Source organism: Trachemys scripta, chromosome 5 (assembly GCF_013100865.1).
Source record: "Trachemys scripta elegans isolate TJP31775 chromosome 5, CAS_Tse_1.0, whole genome shotgun sequence".
NCBI lineage: Eukaryota > Metazoa > Chordata > Testudines > Emydidae > Trachemys > Trachemys scripta.
Genome location: NC_048302.1, coordinates 81,159,933 through 81,185,119, shown reverse-complemented (window position 1 = coordinate 81,185,119; position 25,187 = coordinate 81,159,933). Strand labels below are relative to the sequence as shown.

At 42.3% G+C, this 25,187-nt stretch overlaps 1 protein-coding gene across 5 annotated transcripts in view; it reads left to right on the top strand.

The window, feature by feature from the left end:
• The window catches only part of FAT1 (FAT atypical cadherin 1), a 166,145-nt gene that overhangs the window by 105,425 nt on the left and 35,533 nt on the right, over positions 1 to 25,187 (top strand). For all 5 annotated transcript variants that reach the window (XM_034771806.1, XM_034771809.1, XM_034771808.1 and 2 more), the window contains exons 7-10: positions 2,882 to 3,021; positions 16,394 to 16,669; positions 16,924 to 17,134; positions 20,688 to 24,755. In XM_034771806.1, the coding sequence (XP_034627697.1) occupies positions 2,882 to 3,021; positions 16,394 to 16,669; positions 16,924 to 17,134; positions 20,688 to 24,755 (4,695 nt within the window). The remainder of the gene's footprint in view (positions 1 to 2,881; positions 3,022 to 16,393; positions 16,670 to 16,923; positions 17,135 to 20,687; positions 24,756 to 25,187) is intronic.

Genomic DNA, 25,187 nt, shown 5'->3' with positions numbered 1-25,187 from the left:
ATAGCTTAAACATTTAATGTTCATATTTATATGCTTAACCTTTTTGTGAACATACTGAAGACAAGTGACCTTGTCCTGTTGTTGTTCCTTAAGTCCAGCTCCTACTGGGGTTTTGTGTGTGGATTGATGGTAGAACTGGGTCCAGGAGCTGTAACTTGTTGCTTGCATTGTAAGATTTATTTTTTAATAACAAAGTATTTTGAATAGGTTGATAGCTAGGTGACTACATCACATTGTCAAATTATCAGCTGTTCTTACAAATTCTTACTGTACCTCTTGACTGTTTCTAATAGCATGAAATAATTTCATTGACAACTTTCTTTTATGTTCTGTGCTTGCTTTTCATGCTTTCTTTCTTTTTGGCTGTGCCAGGAGACAAACTTGCTAGTGAAGTTTTTTACATCTTTCAGATGGCTTGTGACCTGAACTGTACAGCAGAAGGTATCTGCTGAGATCACATAATTTATTAACCAATTATGAGATCTAAAATAAAACACACAATTTTAGAATATCTTATTAACTCTTCAAGAATGAAAGTTTGCTTAGATGCTTTTGTGACTTTTCGTTTTGTTATGTTATCTGTAAGTACGCATAGCACCACATCAGAATTCTAGTTTTGGATTTTGGCCTAAATTTATGCATCTGCACCTTTAATTTGCCAGATGGACTGGGTGCTGCTTCAGGAGATTGACAGATATCAGCACTAATAGAATAGTAATATTAGGCAAAGCATCTGTGATTTCCTTGTAAAAATGCTGCAAGACTTGTAGGCTTTCCAGGCCAGAAACTAAAAGTCTGCTGCTGAGATTGTCTTCATTTCAGAAGAAGTGCAACTGGATATGCTCTCATTCGTTCACCCTGCTGTTTTACTGTAGTGGTGAATGTAACTAAATTGAGACATGAAATTCTCCCTTTCTGTCATCCAAAAAAAATAATATCACCTACCAGCAGTAAAAGATAATTTTATGGGCACACTTTCTGAAGTTTGACTTCTGGCCCAAAACCAAACCAAAATTTTATATATAAAACCCATTCAAACCAAAACTGCTGCGTTTCACATTGCTCAATTTATATCTGTGTTCATGCTAGGGAAACTTCCTCTGGGACAGGAGCTGGGCTGTAGTGAGACTCCCAAGTCACCAGTACACTGATCATTCATAGTTACTAAATATCTGTCAATCAGTAAGGCAGAATCCAGACCAGGGGTAGGCAATAATTTTTGAAAGGGGGCCACTCCACAAATTTTGATAAGTTGTCACGGGCCACACACTTCTACTATATTAATGGAGGGGGTGCCGGGTCTGGGAGTTTGGGTGCAGGAGGGACCTCCGGTCTGGTGCAGAGTGGTGGGGTGCAGGAGAGGGTGTGGGTTGTGGGCTCTGGCCGGGAGGCGTTTACCACAGGCGTCTCCCAACAGGCAGCGCAGCAGGGCTCAGGCAGGCTTCCTCCATGCAGATTCCGGAAGTGGCTGCGGCCGGCACGTCTCGGCATGCCTCTTGGGAGGAGGGAGGTAGCGGGTCTCCGTGTGCTGCCCGCAAGCACCATTTTCCGGCCAATGGGAGCTGTGAGGACGGTGCTGGGGGCGGGGGCAGCGTGCAGAGCCGCATCCCACCTCCCCCCCCAGGGGCGCACAGAGACATGGCTGCAGCAGCTACCCACTTCTGGGAGCAGCGTGAGGCCACGGCAGGCAGGCAGCCTGCCTGAGCGCCCCGCTGTGCCATGGGACTTTTAGTGGCCTGGAGATCACGAGGGGGCAGCCAAAGAGCCTGGCGGGCCAGACAGAAATGTTTTGCCCACCCCTGCTCCAGGTGTCTATCCTTATCTGATCTATCTGTCCTGCAACTTCTGAAGGCAAACGTTTTCAGGAAATGGAACTAATTTCAGTATTGTTCTTATTTTGATTAAGTAGAATTTTACCATCCCTGATATTTCAGTCCCTCATTTCTATGCATGTCTCTTTATAGTTGAAATGCAATGATTTCCTAATATATGCATTTAATATCTTTAAAAAATCTCTCCGCTTATGTCTAAATAATATGCTTTTAAATATATAATTAGAAAAACATATGCACAATGTAATTAGGATAAATGGGTTAGCCACAACTAACATTACGTTGACAACAATAGAAACTAATTTCTTCATTTTAAATAGTTTATCTAAAAGTCTAAACCAATTGATGTTAATGGCCAGTATTTATCACTGCTAACAACATTTGGTCTTAAAAGCTAGTATGTTGTCAGGGCAAACTGGTTAGAGTAGCACAAATATTATTATGATCAACTAAACATTTAAATGATTGGCTGTTGGTTACTGAGCTACATTTCAACATGATTATTGAACTATATTTCTTAGGTCAATTTGAAGTTTTATAAGTAAACAAATTTGTTTCAGAAAAGGAGCTTAGTGCCTTTCAAGGAGCTATGTTTTTGTGATTTTTCTCGAATTTTTCCATCTTTTGGTATTACCTCCTCTACCTTGACCTCAAAGACCCTAATAGTGACAACCCTCTTGATTAGGAGGACTTGCTATTCATCATAGATTTTAAGGCCAGAAAGGATCTTCTGCAAAACAAAGGTCATATAATTTCAACCAGTAATTCCTGCAACAAGCTCAGTAGTCTGTGTTGGAGCTGGAGCATATCTTTAGAAAGGCATCCAATCTTTAAATCAAGATTTCAAAAGGTAGAGAGTTGAAAATCTTCCCACAGGATGCAATCAGTGCCGTCCCGTGAGTCAGCAAAGAAGCTCTATCCAAAGCCATATGAAGGATTAACTCATACCCAAGCTTAAATGTCCTAAGACAACAAAGTGTACGTACCCGAGAAAGTACATCACTGCAGTGTTTTATGAACTTACTGTCTCTTTCAATTTCTTGAACCAGGTGGCAACTACGACAGCCGGTTTGATGTAGACAAGGGCACTGGAACCATCATTGTAGCTAGACCTCTTGATGCAGAACAGAAATCAAATTACAACCTGACAGTAGAGGCGACAGATGGAACCAGCTCTATCAGCACCCAGGTAATGGATTTCTAATAGTGTTTGTTAGAAGAACTTGTGAATGAAGAACTTGTAGCCCTTCTTTTTCTGGACATGCATATGGTATGTATAAATTAGGGACTGCATCTGAAAAAGAAGTGGATTATGATGTTGATACTGCCTTAGTGTTGGGCATCTGAAGTGGAAAGGTTGTGTAAATAGATTAGTACAATTTGAATTAACAACTTTCAAATTATTCTTATAATATCAAAGTAAATGAAATACAGGAGCTCAGCCTTACATATGTGATTCACTTACAAGAAAAGGATTAATAATTTTTAAAAATCAGCAACCTCCATGAGTGTTTCAGCAAGGCATTAAATAAATCATTGCAAATCACTTTGAGAGCTGTGGATAGAAATCTTTCAGTATAGAATCAATATCATTGTTATTCTGCAACAAAAAGCTAACTGCAACATATTATGAGCCATCTCTTCCCCCTCCTGCATTAAAAGCCATGCGAGCAAGTTCCGTATGATGACATTTCAGTTAACATATCCATTGTGGAGATTCCCTCAAATCACCTTTCAGAGGAGGTGAGGTTTGCCACTTATGGAAAAGGGTGTAGGGCTGGAGGACCCATAAGAGGCCATGTGTCTCTGTACCAGCTCTGGCTTGCTTGGAACTTCACTAGCAGGGAGTTCTCCTTGGCTTGACAGCTTTTGGGGAGGTTACACGGAGAAGAAAATGCAGCCTGTGGCCAGAGAAGATAAGAGGTGTATGACCAGAACCCATCCCATTCTCCTCCCCAAGTGTGGACCTGGATGCACAGAGAGCACTCCGCCAGGTCCAGGTTGCAGTGGACAATGCCATGGAGGTGGCTGAGTCCCCCTTCCACATTGAAGGGAGTAGATCCACTCATCGAAGACCCCTGAATTGGACTGGAAGAGTATGATATGATTCTCTGTAATCTATAGTAGCTCCTCAGTTAGAGCATGAAGTATGCATCACTTATAGCTATTTATCTTTTATTTTCAATTAAATGTGGAAAAATTATTTAATGTGACGTATAGGTTAAAGTAAAGTATACAGTTAAAATATAAATGTCAAGAAAAGCTAAAGTGAAGGATTGAATACCATTTCCTCCCTGCAGCATTGCACACTCCTGCATGCATTTATGGCATATGTGTTATGACACAAACAGCATTATATGAAACTACATAATATTTGATCAAAAAGCAGGAGCTACACTAACTACATTTGTACAGTGTAGAGACCTAAAGTTGCTGTTGAAAATTTAGCATTATTTTTACTTGTTAGCACAGCCTTCATATATTAAAAATGTTTTTTTGCATTTCCCTTTCTTTTTAAAAGAGAAAAAAAGTTTAAGAAATGTTTTTCCTTAGTGTTGGAATTTGTCAGGAGCATAACTGCTCTCTATGACCCCCACAAAGCTTAGGGGCCCCTAAACACTAGAGGGAGAATGTAAGAGTTGCTGCTGCTGCCATCTGTGAAAGTGCAACCAAACTTTGGGTCCAGATCCTGGGCTGCATCTGGGCTGTCCTTGGCACACTTCAAAAGGCGGCAGATGGAAAGGTCGCTGAAAGGCAGCCACTCCCAGTCCCTATTCAAGCCCAAATTGATGGTGTTAAGTTTGCAAATGAATTGTAGCTCAGCAGTTTCTCTTTGAAGTCTGTTTTTGAAGTTTTTTTGTTGAAATAGGACTACCTTTAAAGCTGGTGTTGAGTGTCCAGGGAGACTGAAATGTTCTCCTTTTGTATGTCATCATTCTTGATGTCTGATTTGTGTCCATTTATCCTCTTATGTAGAGACTGTCTGGTTTGGCCAATGTACATGGCAGGAGGGGCATTGCTGGCACATGATGGCATATATCATATTAGTAGATGTGCAAGTGAATGAGCCCCTGATGGTGTGGCTGGTGTGGTTGGGTCCTATGATGATGGTGTCGCCAAAGTAGATATGGGGACAGAGAAGGCAACGGGGTTTGTTATATGGTTTGATGTTTCTGTGGCGTGGTGTGTAGTTGCTGGTGAGTATTTGCTTCAGGTTGGGGAGCTGTCTGTAAGCGAGAATTGGCCTGCCTTCCAAGGCCTGTGAGAGTGGGGGATTGTTTCCCAGGATAGGTTGTAGATTGTTGATGATGTGTTGGAATGGCTGGCTCACTACAAAAGCAATTTTCCCTCTCAGTATTGACATGTCCTCATCAATTATTGGGAGTGGACAACATCCACCCTGACTAAATTGGCCTTCAACATTGGTTCTTCACTTGTAAGGTAACTCTCTTCTCTTCATGTGCCAATATGTATTTAGGCCTGTATCTGTAATTTTCACTCCAGGCATCTGAAGAAATGGGTTTTTTACCCATGAAAGCTTATCCCCAAATAAATCCGTTAGTCTTTAAGGTGCCACAGGACTCCTTGTTGTTTTTGTTAGATGCACACAGACTCTCACCCATTGTGTTTAAATGAGCTTGTTGTTCTACATTTTGTAAAACAAGGTGAACTTTGTAAATACTTTGAAATCTCGCCCCAGGAAAATTGGAATGGAAGTAATTAACTTGTCTTCTTTTTTTCCCCTCTAAATTCACTGATTGCTTCCTGTGGCTTTCTTTTGTGTCTCTCTTTCTCTGGCCTTTCCCTTCTTATCTAGAGTTGGCAGAAGCAGAGGTTGCGGTTTCTTTTGCAGGAGAACACAAAGTCTTCCCTTTCATTATCTTTCTCTTTCCTCTGTTGGTGGCATAAGCATGGACTGTGCTGTTAGAATCTCTTATGACTGTGGCACATGGATTGACGAGTGTCCATTAGTATAAACTTTAAAACTGGTGGTGCATGAACAGAGTGTTCATTGGCTTTACCCTGGATATATCACCTTTCAGAGCTCATTCATCTTCCTCCTCTCTCTCATAATCCCTGCCTAACCCAAATGCACGAATCTATTTAAGAAAGTCCACAGGACACGGTCGGCTCCAGGCACCAGACGAGAAAGCACGTGCCTGGGGCGGCACATTGTAAGGGCCGGCATTCCGGCCTATCTTGGGGCGGCCAGCCCAGCCTTGCAGGGGCACGGACCCCGGCCCGTGGGGGGGGCAGGAACTAGCAATCCCCGCCGCTCATCGTACTGCTGGGTTCCCCGGGACACGCCACTCCCCACCGCCTGCACCGGCCTCCGCCTCCCGCGCTGCTCTGAGCCCGGCCTGGCCGAGCCGCCTTTAAAGGAACAGCTGAGCCAGCACCTCCTGCAGCCCCCGGGCACCGGAAAGAGGGAGGGTTCTGCGGCAGCCCGGCAGGCACCGGAGGGAGGGAGGGTTCGCCAGCGGGCAGTGGAGGCAGGGAGGGAGGGTTCTGCGGCGGCCCAGCGGGCAGCGGATGGTTCTGCAGCAACCTGGCGAGCACCGGAGGGAGGGTTCTGTGGCGGCCCGGCAGGCAGCGGAGGGGTGGGCCCCACTGATCCCAGCACCGTTTGCACAGTGCCGAGTCCCGCGTGGAGGTTGCAGACCCCAGCCAGCGCTGCCTGTGGCGGCCCCCTCGGAGCCTGCCTGAGCCTGCCCGGCCAGGAGAGGCACCCCAAGGCCGGAGGGGGCAGAGAGGGGAGCCCCTCTCGCCCGGCTCCAAGCGCGCTGCAGCGCCTGGCTGCCCACGGGTGGAAGGAACGGCCGGGTGCCGCCCTTTACCCCCCTGCGAGCCACCTCGACCGCCCTCTTTTTGCTTCAGCAGTCCGGCTGCTTTTTTTTTTTTTTTTCTCGGGGGGCAAAAAAGCTAGAGCCGGCCCTGCCACGGGACTAGAGTTGAGAGGGTATGTTTCAAGAATGCATCCTCACATTTGATTTAACTGAAAAAGAGCTCCTGTGTAGCTCAAAAGCTTTTCTCTTTCACCAACAGAAGTTGATCCAATAAAAGATATTACCTCACCCACCTTCTCTCTTAGTTGATTTCACAGACATGTTAATTTATTTCCCCTGAAAATGAGTTATTTAGGACTACCAATGTGAAAATAGAGTTGCACTTCAATTCTGACACTTTTTGTAACGATTGTAATTCAAATGCTGAAGTCATGCTGGATCTTTGTAAGAACTGATGAGTAATAAGCAAACTGTGATAAGCACAAACAAATTATAAATCTGAATATTGTGTTCAGAAATATTAAGTGTAATAAGCCTCCATGGACACCTTTTAACACACAAAATACTTTGACTAAGCACTTGAATACAAAGAGCAGTTTAACAAGCCTTGATTAACAGTAGTAGTTGTTTAAGTAATCTTAAATTTTACCTGCAAAAGGAAATGACTTTATCATATTATTGTATCTGACTTCTAAACTATAAGGCTTTGGTTGGCTGTAAGCCATGAACATCTGTGGAACATTTGACTCTTTCATGACTTTATTTAAATTGCTTGTTTGAAAAATATCCAGGCAGTAGGCGTGAAGCTGTTAGAGTTTCATATGCAGCTAAATGCTGAATGCATGATGCACGAAGAGAATAAACAAATTCCAGGCCTTCTGTAACGATATTTGACCATGGTGGAGATGACTGGGACAATAGCATTGAAAAAAATCAAATGTATTCAAAGTACTAATCCTTTTGGATTATACTATTTTGGCCTTAAATGGGAAAGATTATGCATGGGAAATAAGAACAAATGCATGAACTACTAAATTGATTTTTGTGAAAAATACTGTTTACTACTTCTGCCACTTGTAACCGTTGGTATTGCTATCCATATTTCAATAAGTAGAAGTAATAGATAAGGTAGTTTAAGGCTAATTACAGCAATTTACTTGTTGCTTTTCTAGAAGCAGAATATTGAATTTTGCTTTATGTAAAATGTATACATATGTTATTCTTTGGGGTCAGTTTGGGAAAAGAGGATAGAATGCCGCTCATTGGTTAAATTTGCGTTTTGCTTACAATGACCACACTGCTCAACAGAAACACTTCTCTGTTAGTAGAATAAGGTTACTTTATCTCACAAGCATTAACTTTTAAAACAGACTATTCATGAGCAAGAATATAACTGTAGATAGATATAATTATGAATAAGAAGGAGAGAGAATTTTTCTTAAACTACATAAGGAAACAAGAAGGTAAACTAGTAAAAATACAAAAAAGTAAATAATTGTTTTTAAACTATATTTTACAAGGGTGAATAATTTTTCATCTTTTGAAAACATTTTTTTTTTGTGTGGATGAATATTCTCATTTTGGAGTTTTACTTGTTATGGCAATGACATGTATTTTCTTTATAAGTTCCATCTTAATATATTCCTATCACAATTTAACTGTCGCCTGTGATACCATTAATAGGTTTTCATCCTTGTATTCCAACTTACTTTCAACTCTGTTGTTCCCTAGATCTGCATGCACAGATCTCACTGATGTCAGTGAAGAATGTGTGCGCAGATCAGTGGTGTGATAAGGACATTTATATACCTCTGTAAAATGATTTGAAACTCTGTGGTTTGCGTATCAGAGGGGAAGCCGTGTTAGTCTGAATCTGTAAAAAGCAACAGAGGGTCCTGTGGCACCTTTAAGACTAACAGAAGTATTGGGAGCATAAGCTTTCGTGGGTAAGAACCTCACTTCTTCAGATGCAAGCATCTGTTAATCTGTTAGTCTTAAAGGTGCCACAGGACCCTCTGTTGCTTTTCTGTGGTTTGAGATTGCTTTATTTCCGAGATCCCATTCTGATCTGTTAGCATCAAGCATTTCTATGGTATGCTTCTGCGATCTGCATCTTCTCCCTCCAAGCTACTGCCTTATTGTATTCAAAGCAATTTTATAATATTTTCTTTTGAATGTAATCTATACTCTACTTTCTGCTCTATATAGATATTTTTATTGTATTATGGATTTCATGTTAAGATGGTATCATACAGATTGTGGTTTGTATTGTGCTTACCCAGAAGCCTATGCTTTCTGGAGTGGCCTCTAAAATTACACCTATAAATTTTTTGCATCCAATTTTTGTTTGTGTAAAAATGAGGATCTGAAAATATTATGTGAAAAACATGTTTGTGAAAATTGTCAGTGCCAGGTAGAGACTGATTTGAAATAGCTTTGAAAATTTGATCCATATACATTTTTATTTTATTTTTATTTTTTTACACATCCAGAGACACTGTACACTGCCATCATGGAAGTAGGTAGAGACAAAATAATAACCTTAATGATTGAAAAGTTCATCCTGAAACTTAAAATTTAGTTTTTCAACTTCACAACTAGGTCAAACATAAAATGTGAGTCTTAAGTTTTTGGGCTTGATTGTGACTTGACTGATGTTTGAGCCAGAGACAGAATGAGTGAGTCTGACTGACTCAATAGCTCAGTGGTTACAGCATTTGTTGGGAGACCCAAGTTCATGTCCCTGCTCTAATGCTTATTTATACACAGTGGAACATCTTCAACAGGAGAGCTTGAGAGACACGTGCAGTGGGATACCTTATACAGCCCAGTGGGTAAGGCACTTACCTGGGTGGAGGGAAGCCTAGATTCAAATCCTTGCTCCACATTAGGCAGATGGTGAGTCCTCTGACCACTAGGGTATTGGGTAAAAGGGGGCATGGTCTTCTCCTTGAGTTTCTTTAAAACAAAAATGGGGGAGCTTAAGCACATAACTCCAGGAGGGTGCAACTGTGAATCCTGAGCAGCGGGAGGTGCCTTCCTCTGACCCAGACTTAGATCTGATCTACACTATAGACTTACAGTGGTATATCTACATTGCTCATGGGTGTGAAAAATCCACACGCCAGAGCGATGTAGTTATACTGACCTAACCCCCGGTGTAGGCAGCACTATGTTGGAGAGACAGCTTCTCCCATCAACATAGCTACTGCTTCTCGGGTAGGTGGAATAACTATGCCAAAGGTGGAGAGCGTTTTCATTAAAGTGGTACAGCGGCGCTGAAGTCCTTCTATGGTGTGTGGTTTATAGTCTACACCCCTCTCCTCATTCTTTCCTATTATCTGGTTTTAAGCAGTGCCCCACTCAGCTTGATGGCTTTTGTTCCCTAACTCTTCCCATGCATTATATAGAGATCCTGGGTACCTAACTTGGCGCTGTGGATTCCATTAGCTGGCAGTGTGTCTAAACGTTAGGTGTTGCAACTCTGTGTCTAAGTCCTCTTTGAGGAACTAGCCTTCATTTGTTTAGTTGGCAGCACTTTTTGTGGCTGGAATTAAAGCTGATGTGTTCAGTTCCACAGCAAGACTTGAGCTCATATTCAACATTAAAACTATAGGGGAATCCTCTTTGATAAGGACAATTGTCCTTCACTTCCTTAGTGAAGTGTTAACCCTGAGGTCCCTTCTGCTTGTGTCATTTGGTAGTACCTGGGGAAGTTAAAGTTGATAATACTGGTATTGTGCTCAACATTCCCCTTCCCAGTTAAACCAGTTCTTCTACAAGTGGTTGCTCATGTAGATTCTATTCTAGGTGTATACACACCCATGTGTGTGGTCATCGGTGATTTTTGCCTTAGCGGTATCCGTAGGGTCGGCTGTGGCACCCCCTTGAGTGCAGTGCTCATGTGTCGGTATATCAGGCGCCGCCGGCCCTTCACTCTCTCAGTTCCTTCTTACCGCCCGCGGTGGTCAGTCGGAATGCCTTTCCTTGCATAGCAAGGGCTAGCAGTTTTGTCTCTTCCGATTTTGAGCCTTAGGACCGTGTAAATAGTTTGTTTATAGTAGTTAATTAATTGTTAAGTGTAATTAGAAGTTAGAGTTCCACTGGGGACTTTGCCCCAGGTCTCCGGGGTTTAAGCCCTACTCAGACTGCAACAGGCCTATGCCTGTTAGTGACCCCCACAGCAGTTGCCTCAAGTGCTTGGGGAAATGAAATGTGAAGGACAAGTGTCGTATCTATAAAAACTTTCAACCCAGGACCCAGAAAGAATGTGATGTACATTTGAGGACTCCCCCCATGGAGGCTGCTCTCCGACCAGCTTCTGAGCTGTCCCGACTGGACTCTACCCCTAGTACCTGTGTCGCAGTGCGTAGCGCACCCCTGGCACCAAGTTCCGCCCAGCACCGATACCCAGAAAGACAACCAAGAAACACGGCTTCCCGGCACTGAGCAAGAAAAGCCATGGGGTATTGGACAAAGGACCCAGCTCTGGCCGGCCACCCACCCACACCTGAGCCATGTGGACATGCTTCCAGTCGAGGCCCATAGTCCCTCAAAGGATCCAATGCCAACTCCCGGGAGCAGTAGGGGACCCAGACTTGTGGCAGGGTCGACGCCTTCCCAGGCTCTCCCAGCGCCTAAAGAGCAGAGGCCTCTACCAGTGCTGCTGGCTCCATGTGTGCCGCAGGAAGCAGCAAAGGCTCCCTACTAGAGCAATCCAGCCACAAGACACCCCAAAGGGCAGTTGAACACTGCTGATCTCCTATGTCGAGGTAGTGCTTTCCAACTCTGAGCTGCAGATCTCCAGCTTCACAGCCCAGATCCTCAGGGGCTCACCGTAGATCACTGGCACAGCGTTGGCTGTCTCCGCACTCTCGATGAAGGTTGCCTAGAGGGAGGTGCTGGTCTCCATATTACCAGCATCTTTCAGCCTCCCACTGATCATATTTCTGTCATGATACTGGTCGCCCCAGCACCAGGCTTCCTATTCGAAGTGCCAGTCTCCAGTGGTGACGGTCAGCCAACAAATGCAGGCATCGACAGCTCCACCATGGTCACCGGAAGGGCATTGTTCTGTCATGGAAGGGCAGTTTAGCTCCTTGCCAAGGCATCACCGGAGTGATTGGGCACTGGCAGCTGTGTCGACTTCTACAGCACTGCCTTTGCAGCATGACCAGTGGCCCTATTGGAGTGCATGGGGCATGCCTGTGATGCCGATGCCCCTTTCGCACCACTCGTCGGCCACCACCTTGGAGCAATAGTTGACGGCACCGGGCTCAGCGCGAGAAATGTGCTCGGAGGTCGGGGTAGAGGAGCCAGTGCCCACGCCAAAACAATGATGCTCCGGGCCTCCCCAGGTGGTAAAATCATTGTCCTCATCCCTAGATGAGGCGGTGGCGGGACCCTCAAGGGCCAGCCCACTGCACGAAGAGAACACCAGGCCCTGCTTCGACGGGTGGCCGAGAACTTGGGCCTACAGGTGGAGGAGATGGCCGAGCAGGCGGACACCTTGTTCAATGTGCTCTCAGCCTCTACCTGTGTTGCACTACTAATGCATGATGGGGTCCTGAAAATTGCCACGGCCCTCTAGCAAACTCCATTATCCATCCCTCCCACCTCCAAAAGGATTGAAAAGGAGGAGAGTTACCGTGGCAGCAAGATGCTCTCTTCAAATGGCATAGGACGGGCTGACTCGGCAGCTAGGGTGGTCACATCAGCGGTAGTCATGAGGCAAAGCTTCTAGCTTCAGACCGTTAGATTGCGGTCTGCATTTCTTGGGAGAAACCAAGACCTCCCATTTGCTGGACTCTTTGCAGAGCAGACAGATGCAAGGCTGCATGGGTTGAAGGACACTCGGTCCACCCTTTGCTCACCGGGCATGCATACACCACAGTCTGCAAGGAAGCAGTTCTGGCCATCCCCATCACCAAGGCCTTGGCAGCCTTGACAGGGGTGTGCAAGGAGAAAGGATAGAGACAGGAGCTTTGGTTGTCACTGCTTTTCCTCCTCCTGCTCACCCACGCAGCCCAGGCCAGCAAAGCATGCAGGAGGCCAGAAGCGCTCATTTTGAGGGTGCGCTCGAGAGCAACACCCCAATCATCCCCCCGGATCCACTTGGTTCTTTCCTCAACCGTCTCCGTCCCTACCATTCAGCCTGGTTCGCGGGTCACCTCGGACCGCTGGATGCTAGAAATAGTATCTTGAGGCTATATGTTGCAATTCTCGGATGCCCCTCCCTCCTACGCCCTCTCTTCCCCATCCCTCTTCAGGGACCCTTCTCATGAGCAACACCTCATTCAGGAGGTTGAGAACCTACTTCACCTGGGGACAGTGGAGGAGGTCCTTTGGAACAAGGAGAGAAAGGGGTTCTACTCTTGCTACTTCCTGATCCCGAAAGCAAAAGGGGGCCTCAGGCCTATTCTAGACCTGTGACACCTCAACAAGTCTCTCATGAGGTTGAAGATTCGTATGGTCCTTGACCTCCCTCATTCCATCCCTGGATCTGCGAAACTGGTACGCCACCCTCGACTTGAAGGACGCTTATTTCCATGTTTCATGGTCACAGATGCTTCTTCCGTTCATGGTGGGCAGATACCATTTCCAGTTTATGGCGCTTCCCTTTGGCCTCTCATCAGCCCCAAGGGTGTTCACAAAATGTATGGCACCCGTGGCCGCTTACCTGAGATGTCAAGGGGTCCAGGTCTTCCCGTATCTCGACGATTGGCTCATCAAGGGCAGATCTCCAGAATAAGTGCAGAGGAGCCTCGATCTGGTGCTCTCCACCTGCCGCAACCTGAGCCTGTAGATAAATGACAAAAAATCCGCCTTAAAGCCTGTGCAATGGGTAGAGTTCATTGGAGCAGTTCTCGACGCCACGTGGGCCAGAGCCATCCTTCTGGAAGCGTGTTTTCAGGCCGTGTCAGACCTGATATCCCATGTGAAAAACCACCCGCTCACCACGGCTCACACCTGCCTGCGGTTGTTGGCCACATAGCTGCATGTACATACATAGTCAGCCATGCCTGGCTCTATCTCCAGCCTCTGCAAGGATGGCTGGTGTCGGGGTGCTGGATCACATCTGGTTGTCATGGAATGGTGGTTGGACCCCGGGTCAGTGTTGGAGGGAGCTCCCTTTGTGGCCCTGTCCCCGTCAGTGACCTTGGTCGCCAATGCTTCAGACCTGGGCAAGCTCAGCACGCAGGGACGATCTGGCCCTCCGTATCAACGTCAGGGAGCTCAGAGTAGTTCACCTGGCTTGCCAGGCTTTCTTGCTCCATTTGAAGGGCAAGGTAGTGCAGGTCCTGATGAACAATACTGCCACGATGTATTACATCAACAGGCAGGGTGTAGCCAGGTTGTTAGCCCTTTGCCAAGAAGCTCTCCGCCTTTGGGGCTTTTGTGTGCGACATGCCATTCATCTGGTAGCCATGCACCTGCCCGGAACCAGGAACGTATTAGCAGATCACCTAAGCAGGACCTTCTCATCTCACCACGAGTGGTCACTCCATCCAGCGGTAGTTAGTACAACCTTCCAGAGGTGGGGGACTCCCTAGGTGGACTTGTTCGTGTCCAGGCAGAACAGGAAGTGCCATGTGTTTTGTTCGACATAGGGGAGGGACAGGGGCTCTGTCAGATGCCTTTCTCATCCTGTGGTCGGGGCCTCTGATGTACGCCCTCCCACCAGCGCCGTTGATTCATAGAGTCCTCATAAAGATCAGACAGGACAGGGCGAAAGTTATCCTAATAGCCCCCCCGTGGCCTCACCAGCACTGGTTCAGCATGCTGCTGGACCTTTCGCTAGCTGCCCCGCTGGCCAGATCTGGGAAACCAAGACACACTTCTGCACCTAAACGTGGTGGCGCTACACTTGATAGCATGATTGCTGCGTAGCTAAATGGGAATGCTTGGCCTGCGTTCAGTAGGTCTTGTTTGGTAGCAGGAAACCCTCCACCAGAGCGACTTTCCTGGCCAAGTGGAAAAGGTTCCCATGCTGGAGCTCAGAATGGCATATCCGGGCTGAGCAGGCCTCACTGCAGGAGATCCTGGATTATTTTCTGCACCTCAACTCCAAGGTTTGTACCTGTCATTGATCAGTGTCCATCTGGCCACTATTTTGGCTTTCCACCCTCCATTCCAAGGCAGGTCGGTCTTCGCTCGTGACATGACGGCACAGTTTTTGAAAGGTCTGAAGCGTCTCTACCCGCATGTCTGGGATCCCATCCCTCCCTGGGACCTGAACTTCATGCTGTCGAGGCTCATGGGGCCTCCCTTCGAGCCTCTGGCTTCCTGCTTTCTCCTGCTTTTCTCCTGGAAGATTTTGTTCCTGGTTGTGATAATGTCAGCCTGCAGAGTGACCGAGATCAGGGCACTTACTTCAGAACCACACTATATGGTATTCTACAAGGATACGGTCCAGCTGCGACCGCATCTGGTATTTCTGCACAAGGTAGTTTCCCTGTTTCATACTGGCCAGGACATATACTTAACTGTCTTCTTTTCAAAGCCTCATACGTCAGACGAGGAACGCAGGCTGCATGCCCTGGATGTCAGGAGGGCGCTGGTCTTCTATATAGCAAGGACAAAGCCGTTCCATAAGTCGACACAATTGTTTGTTGTGGTGGCAGACAGAGTCACCCGATGTCTACTCAAAGGATTTTGTCCTGGATCACTGCCTGCACCCGATACTGCTATGAGAAGGCAAAAGCGCTTCCGCTGGCAATCATGATGGCACACTTGACTAGGGTACAGGCATCATCAGCGGCCTTCCTGGTGCAGGTTCCAATCCAGGAGATCTGTAGGGCCGCTACCTGGTCATTTGTCCACACCTTTGCATCTCCTTGTGCACTTACCCAACAAGCTTGAGATGACGTTGGCTTTGGCAGAGCAGTGCTGCAAACTGCATGACCATGAACTCCAAGCCCACCTTCGTGGACCCTGCTTGTAAGTCACCTAGAATGGAATCAACATGAGCAAGCACCCGAAGAAGAAAAATTTTTTGTAACTGTTGTTCTTTGAGATGTGTTGCTCATTTCCATTCCATTATCCGCCCTCCTACCCTTCTGTCGGAGTTTCCGGCAAGAAGGAACTGAGAGGGCATAGGGCTGGCAGTGCCTGAAATACTGACGCATGAGCGCGACACTCAAGGGGGCGCCATAGCCAACCCTACGGATACCGCTAAAGCAAAAACTCCAACGGCCACGCAGGTAGGCATGCGCACACACCTAGAATGAAATGGACATGAGCAACACATCTCGAAGAATGACAGTTACGAAAAGGTAGGAAACCATTTTTTCTAATGTTAATGGCTGAGCTACTATATTTGCTTACACAATCACAGCCCTGCTGATATTTAACTCTGTGCACAGTGTTTTGAGGTACCTTTAACCAGATACTGTGCTCAACTCTGTCCCCATTGCATTGCACTGCATTGCTCTGGCAGTGCAAAGAGCGTGGAATCTGGCCACAGTTTCCCTGCTGGGATTCTCCCCATAAGACACATGAACACCTACAGCACGATCCACACTGACTATAACATATCAAAGAACCACAGTTACTGTAGAATAAGTAAACATTCTTTTCATTTACAGTATACACAAATGGTTTCTATTTAAGAGACCTCTTCTTAAAGATTTTTAACTGTCTGGACTTCTGGCTTTATTCTGTGCATCTTTTTTATTTTTATTTTTTTCTCTCCTGATTCCTGAGTGTCCTGTTTTCTTCTGTATTTTCACCAATATTTATCAACATAATATTTTTTCCATTGTGTCATTTTAGGTATACATCAAAGTGATAGACACAAATGACCACAGGCCTCAGTTTTCCACCTCAAAATATGAAGTCATTATACCTGAGGACACAGTGCCAGAGACAGAAATTTTGCAAGTCAGTGCCACTGACAGGGACGAGAAGAATAAACTAATTTATACAATGCAGAGTAGCATTGATCCCATCAGTCTCAAGAAATTTCGTTTGGATCCTGCAACGGGCTCTCTTTATACATCTGAAAAATTGGATCATGAGGCCATCCACCAACATATACTTACAGTGATGGTAAACAAGCATACCTGTTATTCTGCAACAGCTAACATGATTACCTTTTTCACATTACAGTTAGTATGCTTTTGATAGGTCCTGATCTTGGAGAAATTTACAAATGTGTTTTACTTTACACTCTTTGAGTAGTCCCATTTATTTAAATGGTAAGGTTCGAGGCCTAAATTCGTAATAGTTCTCTCAGAAGTTGGATTAGTAGTTGTATTAATAAAGTTTGGTGCTACTGATTAATAATGTGTTCATTGTTTTAGGTACGAGATCAAGATGTTCCTGTCAAACGCAACTTTGCTAGAATTGTCATTAATGTTAGTGACACAAATGATCACGCGCCGTGGTTCACCAGCTCTCCCTATGAAGGACGGGTATATGAGTCAGCAGCTGTTGGGTCAGCGGTACTCCAAGTAACAGCATTAGACAAAGACAAAGGGAAAAATGCAGAAATTGTGTACTCTATTGAATCAGGTATATCCACAGTCTCATAAGTCTTCTATATAGTTTAAAATTTACTTTGTTTGGTCATAGTTAGCTTAAAATGTAAGTATGTAAAAATAAGCCATTATAAAATCAAAGGCCAATATAAATGTTTCTATAATGTTTTTTTAAAAAAACTATAAATTCAAGTGGACATATTATTACATCCTAAACATTATTTCATTTGGCTACTGCTTGAGAACCTCAAAGTGAAAATGACTAGGAACCAAATAGAAATAAATGTGAAACTGATTCATCTGTTTTTGTTCTCCTAGTGGAGAAAATTGAAAAAAAGTTACCCTTAAAAGAACATAAATATTATAATTAGTGAAAAGTAAATGGAATCTAGGATTTGGCTACTTATTTTTAACCTCATAGTATCTCTTTAATACATTACTTTTCCATTCTGTTAATTAATTACACTTGATTTCTTAGCATTAGAACATGAGGTCTTCCATTTATCCACAAAGTAGTGACAATATGGACAGCATCCCATACCTGACTCACCAGTGTTTCTCATCCCTTACATGGAGAGATCATTGGTTGTGACAGTTCACTTTTCATGCTTCTTCATTCCAATGCCTGTCTTGTTGGCGTCTCTCCTAAGGTGCCCACAAGTGGCAATGATAGTAGCTTTAAGAAGTGAATAAATACCACAGGAACCAGACTGAAATCACTAACTCATTTTATTTGGACTACCAAGCATCCACCAGTCGGTAATGACTTTTGGTCACACCAGTAAATTATATATGAATAGCTCCATATCCCCTTGCCAAGCACCTGAACTATCCGACCACACATGCTGCAAAATGAACATGCTCTGCATTTATGTTAGCAATAAAAAAACCCCACCATTGTAAATGGAGTTAAATTATTTTCTAGCTTTACAAAATGTTATAAAACAAAAGTCAGTATCAAGCATCTGAAACTTTATTAAAAAGTATAACAAATACACAAACTATGTGATCATTAATGCAAAATTATATCTTATGATTTGTCCCAACCATTAAAGCATTTTTAAACCGTACAGATTCATTATTATAATTAAAAAAAAGATTTCTATTGCTGAAATTTCATTCAAATATGTAAACCATTGCAACTATAATATAATACATGCTTTTTTTCATAATTTTTTAAATAAATTTGATTATGATGCTCTAAGGAGGAAAATGAGTAAACATGATAAATTCCTTTAAATGTATCAGTTGTTTTATATTATTTGTATAAATATTACACATTTCCTAAGGTAATATGTAAGTGTTCATGAAACTCTATTCTTGACTTACCTAGATCAACAGTGCATTCCATTTTATGATGCCAAAGTATTTCAAGAAAAGAGTTTGAGCATTCTCTCTCTTTCTTTTTCATCCCTTCCTCCCCTCTTCCCCCACTCCCCCCATCTCTCCAGATTTTTGTGGGAGTAAATGTTAAACTTTATCTTTCTTAGCTTAGTTTTTTATAGAATTGTCAACTACTGGGAAGTTAAAGCATTATGGTTGATGTCCTAAGCATATGGAATGAACATTCTTTAAATGCTTGTAATGGCTGATGGGATTTGTAATGGGATATTCTAAGAACGCCACTGTGCTTAGAGCCTTAGCTAACAGAAAAGAAAATATCAACTGCCCACTCATCTGCATAATTCAAACATTTTAAATAAAATATTTCCCTGTTCAGAACATGGTTTTAGTAATATTTGCTATATTTGCTCTGTAATTAAACTTTTGAGGAACCACAAATTCTAGTCTAATTCAGTACATGTTTTTGAAATCTTACAGGCTGCAAAATCCATTACAATTTCTTTTACTTGTAAAAGGCTTATTCATAACTACTTGTTTTCAACTGTTATATATCAAATTGCAGCTGGTAAAATTCAGAAAGCACAGAGTATAGCCCATTAATTAGTAGCAATTTAGGGGGGGAAATGTTTGCTCTAGTTCTCTCTCTGTTGCCTCTCTATTCCATGCCTTCATCACTGCATTCCGTCTTTGCCAGTCTCCTGTTGCAGTCTTAGTTTATTCCCATGTCATTTGGATAGCTTTCAATTCTGCTTCTGTTGTGTATTTCCATGTTCTGCTTCTGTTGTGTGTTCTTTGGTCTGCCTCATCACCTCTTCTCCTAGAGGTTGCAGTCCAATGCCTGTCTTATGTTATTTGGGTCTTTCATCCATGCAAGTCCTACCCATCTCCCTTTTGTTCCATAATTTCCTGGCCTATCGCTTTCTGTTTCATTCTCCTCCAGAGTTTTTCATTTGTAATTTTTTTTTCCCTGGCCATCTGATTTTGAGGATTTGTCTAAAGCAGCTGTTTATGAAAACTTGGAATTTAGATAGTAAGGTCTTAATAAGACCAAGTTTCAGTGCCATATAGTAAGGCCAACTTTACAATAGTGTTAAATATTCAAAATTTAGTTTGGAAGGCAAGGTTTCTGTTTCTCTTAGCTCAGCTTAAGAGTTGCACAGGCTTTACTAGCTCTTGCTATTTTGCTTTAATTTCTTCATCTGTTTCACTTGTTGTACTTAAAATGCTTCCAAAATATGCGAAATATCAGACCTCCTCTTTGTCAGTCTCAGAAAGCATTATTGGTGTTTCTTGTTGTGTGTTGATTCTCATGGTTTTTGTTTCCTTGGTGCTGATTTTCAACCTTGGAGATCATTTGTTTTGGTTTGCATGTAAAATCCTGTGGGTATGGGATAGCAAGTTGATGTCATCTGCAAAATCAAGGTCCTTTAACTTCTGTGTGAAATTCTGTTGTATGCCTCTGATTGTTCTGTGGTCTTTCTCATTACCCAGTTCACTACTAATAAAAAGAGCGTGGGTGACGTAAGATATCCTGTTTGACACCTGTAGTAACCTCAAATAGCTTAGTCAGTTCACTGTTGTGTATTAGTTGGCATGTCATATGTTCATAGCTGTTCTGAATGATGTTCATCGATTACTGAGGAATTCCATAGTGTCTAATTCACTAAGGAATCTTTAATTTAAATCATTACTTCTAAAGGACATTTGAATTAACAGTTAATTGAGATGCACTTGAGACACATTAAAAGCACTGTTTTTTTCCCACAAACGAGGCAATTAATTTTAATTCCTGAAATATAACTGTTATGCTACTAACCTGAGTTCCTAAATATATTTTTTGTGTTTAATGGCTTCTTTGATTTGATTGACCGTGAGCTCATTAAGAAGATTGATTTAAAGAAGGAACATCACCAGTAATTTTTTAAGGTTATAGAAAACTTGGCATATTTTAATACAGTCTACATTTCTGCATTTTATTTTAGGCCTGGACAACTATTCCAGTTATGTTAAGGCAAAGTATTTTAGAGTAAAACAAAAGTTAGTACTAACAGTTCTTTATAGGAAAATTCCAGATGACTAGAAATTGTTTTGGAACAAAATTAAGAAACATTAATACCTCCCTTGCTTCTCAACATGTACGCATTCTTTTAGTTTATGGCCAGTTGGGCACAGACTCTTAACTTTTGTACATGTATCTTTGTCTCTTTCATTGTTAACTTTTTTTTTTTTTTTTCTCTCTGCAGGGAATATTGGAAATTCTTTTACTATAGATCCCATCTTGGGCACTATTAGCATTGCAAAAGAACTAGATTGTAGTAACCAAGGAGAGTACAATGTGATGGTGAAAGCTACCGATAAAGGAAATCCTCCAATGAGTGAAATAACTTCAGTGCTTATCTTTGTCACAATTTCTGATAATGCCTCACCAAAATTCACACTGAAGGAATATTCTACAGAAGTCACTGAAGGTGCCAGCATTGGTAGTTTTGTTGGAATGGTTACTGCGTATAGTCAGTCTTCTGTAGTTTATCAGATAAAAGATGGTAATGTAGGTGATGCCTTTGATATCAATCCAAACTCAGGTGTCATCACCTCTAAGAAGACACTTGATTTTGAAACTTTGTCTTTTTACATGATAACTGTTCAAGGAACCAACATGGCTGGGTTGTCTACTAATACAACTGTTTTGGTGCATATTCGGGATGAGAATGACAACTCACCAGTTTTTATGCAGGCAGAATACACAGGACTCATCAGTGAATCAGCTTCAATTAACAGTGTAGTTCTAACTGACAAGAATGTCCCATTAGTAATTCGAGCTACAGATGCTGATAAAGAATCAAATGCTTTGCTGGTTTATCAAATTGTTGAACCATCTGTGCACAAGTATTTTGCCATTGATTCTAGCACTGGTGCCATTCGTACCATAATGAGTTTGGACTACGAAGAGACAAACATTTTCCAGTTTTCAGTACAAGTACATGATATGGGGACACCACGTTTATGTGCAGAATATGCAGCTAATGTTACTATTTATGTAATTGATATCAATGATTGTCCTCCTGTGTTTTCAAAAGATTTGTATGAGGCATCTCTTTTGGTGCCTACATATAAAAGAGTGACAGTCATCACCGTAAATGCTACAGATGCTGATTCAAGAGCTTTTTCACAACTAATTTATTCTGTCACTGAAGGTAACATTGGAGACAAATTTTCAATAGATCCCAAGACTGGAACTATAACTGTACAAAATACAAGTCAGTTAAGAAGCAGATATGAATTAACAGTCAGAGCATCTGATGGGAGATTTGCAAGCACTACATCTGTAAAAATTAATGTGAAGGAAAGCAAAGCAAGTCAACTCAAGTTCACACAGAGTTCCTACTCTGCAGTAGTGCGAGAGAATTCCACTGAGGCGAAAACAATAGCTGTCATTACTGCTGTGGGGAATCAAATAAATGAGCCTTTGTTTTATCATATTCTAAATCCAGATAGTAGATTTAAAATCAGCTACACTTCAGGAGTACTTTCAACCACAGGAATACCATTTGATCGAGAACAACAAGAATCTTTTGATATAGTGGTAGAAGTGACAGAGGAGCATAAACCATCAGTAGTTGCACATGTTGTGGTGAAGGTCACTATAGAAGACGTAAATGATAACGGTCCAGTTTTTGTCAATCTTCCATATTATGCTGCTGTTAAAGTAGACACTGAAGTGGGCCACATTATTCGACGTGTTACAGCAGTAGATAAAGATATAGGGAGTAATGGAGAGGTACGCTATTACCTTAAAGACCATCATGAACACTTCCATATTGGGCCCACTGGCGAAATCACACTCAAGAGACAGTTTGAACCAGACACACTAAATAAGGAATATCTTGTCACAGTGGTGGCAAAAGATGGAGGAGAACCAAGTTTTTCTGCTGAAGTTACAGTCCCAATCACTGTTATGAATAAAGCCATGCCAGTTTTTGAAAAGCCTTTCTATAGCGCTGAGATACCTGAAAACATCCAGTTGCATAGCCCTGTTGTCCATGTACAAGCAAACAGCCCAGAAGGACTTAAGGTGTTTTATAGTATCACAGATGGAGATCCTTTCAATCAGTTTACTATCAACTTCAATACTGGAGTTATAATTGTTGTTGCCACTCTAGATTTTGAGTCCCATCCCGCCTATAAACTGAGCATACGAGCAACTGACTCTCTAACTGGGGCTCACGCTGAGGTGTTTGTAGATATAATAGTGGAAGATATAAATGATAATCATCCTCTATTTACAAAGCTATCTTATACTGCAATCCTTTCTGAGGCATCTGTAATTGGAACATCTGTTGTACAAGTTAGTGCTACAGATGCTGATTCTGGAACAAACAGAAGGATTTCCTATCACTTGATTGAGAATAATAGCAAGAGTCACGAGTATTTCCACATAGATAGCAGCAGTGGGCTCATTCTGACAGCAAGAATTTTGGATTATGAACATATCCAGCAACACAAATTACTAGTAAGGGCAGTAGATGGTGGAATGCCCCCATTGAGCAGTGACATTATTGTAACTGTCAATATAACTGACCTCAATGATAACCCACCGTTATTTAACCAACTGCTTTATGAGGCTAAAATTAGTGAACTGGCTCCCCATGGACATTTTGTAACCTGTGTAAAAGCCTCAGATGCAGACAGTTCAGATGTAAACAAACTGGAATATTCAATTCTGACAGGCAATGATCACATGAATTTTGTAATTAATAGCAAAACTGGCATCATCTCCATCTCAAACCCACGCAAACAGACCCTGAAGCGTCTTTACAATCTTAATGTGTCTGTGTCTGATGGGGTCTTTAGAAGTTCAGCTCAGGTACAGATAACTGTTACTGGAGCCAATTTGCATAGCCCTGTTTTCAGTCAGAATGAGTACGAAGTGGAACTAGCTGAAAATGCTCCATTGCATACCTTGGTGACTGAAGTTAAAGTGACAGATGAAGATTCTGGGGCTTACGGCCAAATCAGTTATCATATTGTAAATGACTTTGCCAAAGATAGATTTTATACTAATGAGAGAGGTCAAATATTTACCTCTGAAAAGCTTGACCGTGAAACACAAACAGAAAAAGTAACTTCTATTAGTTTAATGGCCAAGGATGCTGGAGGAAAAGTTGCTTTTTGCAATGTTAATGTGATACTTACAGATGATAATGATAATGCCCCTCAATTCCGAGCAACAGAGTATGAAGTGAATATTGGATCTAATGTTCCAAGAGGAACATTTATCACTAAAGTTTTGGCATCTGATGCTGATGAGGGTACAAATGCAGACATTACATATGCCATTGAAGCAGAGTCTGAAAGTGTCAACGAGAATTTGGAAATTGATCCTTTGTCTGGTGTAATTACTACAAAAGAAAGCTTAATTGGTTTAGAAAATGAGTTTCTAACTTTCTTTGTTAAAGCCCGGGATGGTGGATCCCCCCCAAAACAATCAGTGGTTCCTATCTATATTAGAATACTCCCACCAGAAGTGACTCTTCCCAAATTTGCAGAGCCATTTTATTCTTATACTGTTTCCGAGGACATTCCTATTGGAGCTGAGATTGATGTTATACATGCAGAGCATAATCAAACATTAGTATACACTCTAGTTAAAGGGAACACTCCTGAAAGCAATAGGGATGAATGCTTTGTTATTGACCGACACAATGGAAGATTGAAACTTGAGAAGAGTCTTGATCATGAGACAACTAAGTGGTATCAGTTTGCAGTGCTAGCACATTATACAAATGACAGTTATAATGTTGTTTCCTCGGTAGATATAAGCATTCAGATAAAAGATGCAAATGACAATAAACCAATTTTGGAGTCCAGTCCATATGAAGCATTCATTGTGGAAAACATGCCAAGTGGAACGAGAGTCATCCAAGTGAAAGCAACTGACTTGGATTCAGGACTCAATGGGCAGGTTACATATAGCTTAGATCCATCACAAGAACCGGAAATCACAGAGTCTTTTGCCATAAACATGGAAACAGGTTGGATTACCACCCTCAAAGCGCTTGACCATGAGAAACGGGATAAGTACAAAATTACAGTGGTTGCATCTGATCGTGGTGAAAAAATTCAGTGGTCTTCTATGACAGTGGTTGAAGTTACCGTTACAGATGTGAATGACAATCCTCCACGCTTTACTGCGGAGATATACAAAGGGACAGTTAGTGAAGATGATCCACCTGGTGGTGTGGTTGCTATCTTAAGTACCACTGATGCTGATACAGAAGAATCTAACAGACAAGTCACCTATTATGTTACAGGTAAACATTTTAAAATGTTTAATATTAACTTGATTTATAAAACTAGAATGAAGTGAGGTAACTCTTACGCTTTAAAAAGATTACAAAATATTAGAAATGGGTCATCTGTGACAAGCCATTTTTTTAATTTTTAAAATATTTCAGAAGCCATCAAGATGCATCATTTTTCTTTTACTTACCTTGTTTAAAAATGGTTTAATTAGAATTCATTTGGTCTTTGTGATATTTATATCTACAGGAGGAGATAGTTAGACTAAAATAAATAATGCAATGAAAAACAAAGCAAAAAAAATCCATAAGATAATAGATGGAACATAGTTTAAATTAATCTTCAGTAGATTTTAAAAATGTTTTTCTGTTTAGTGTAACTGTTTAAATATGTCATCCTCTGTAATGCTACATTAATCACCATGGCAACATTAATAGCAAATA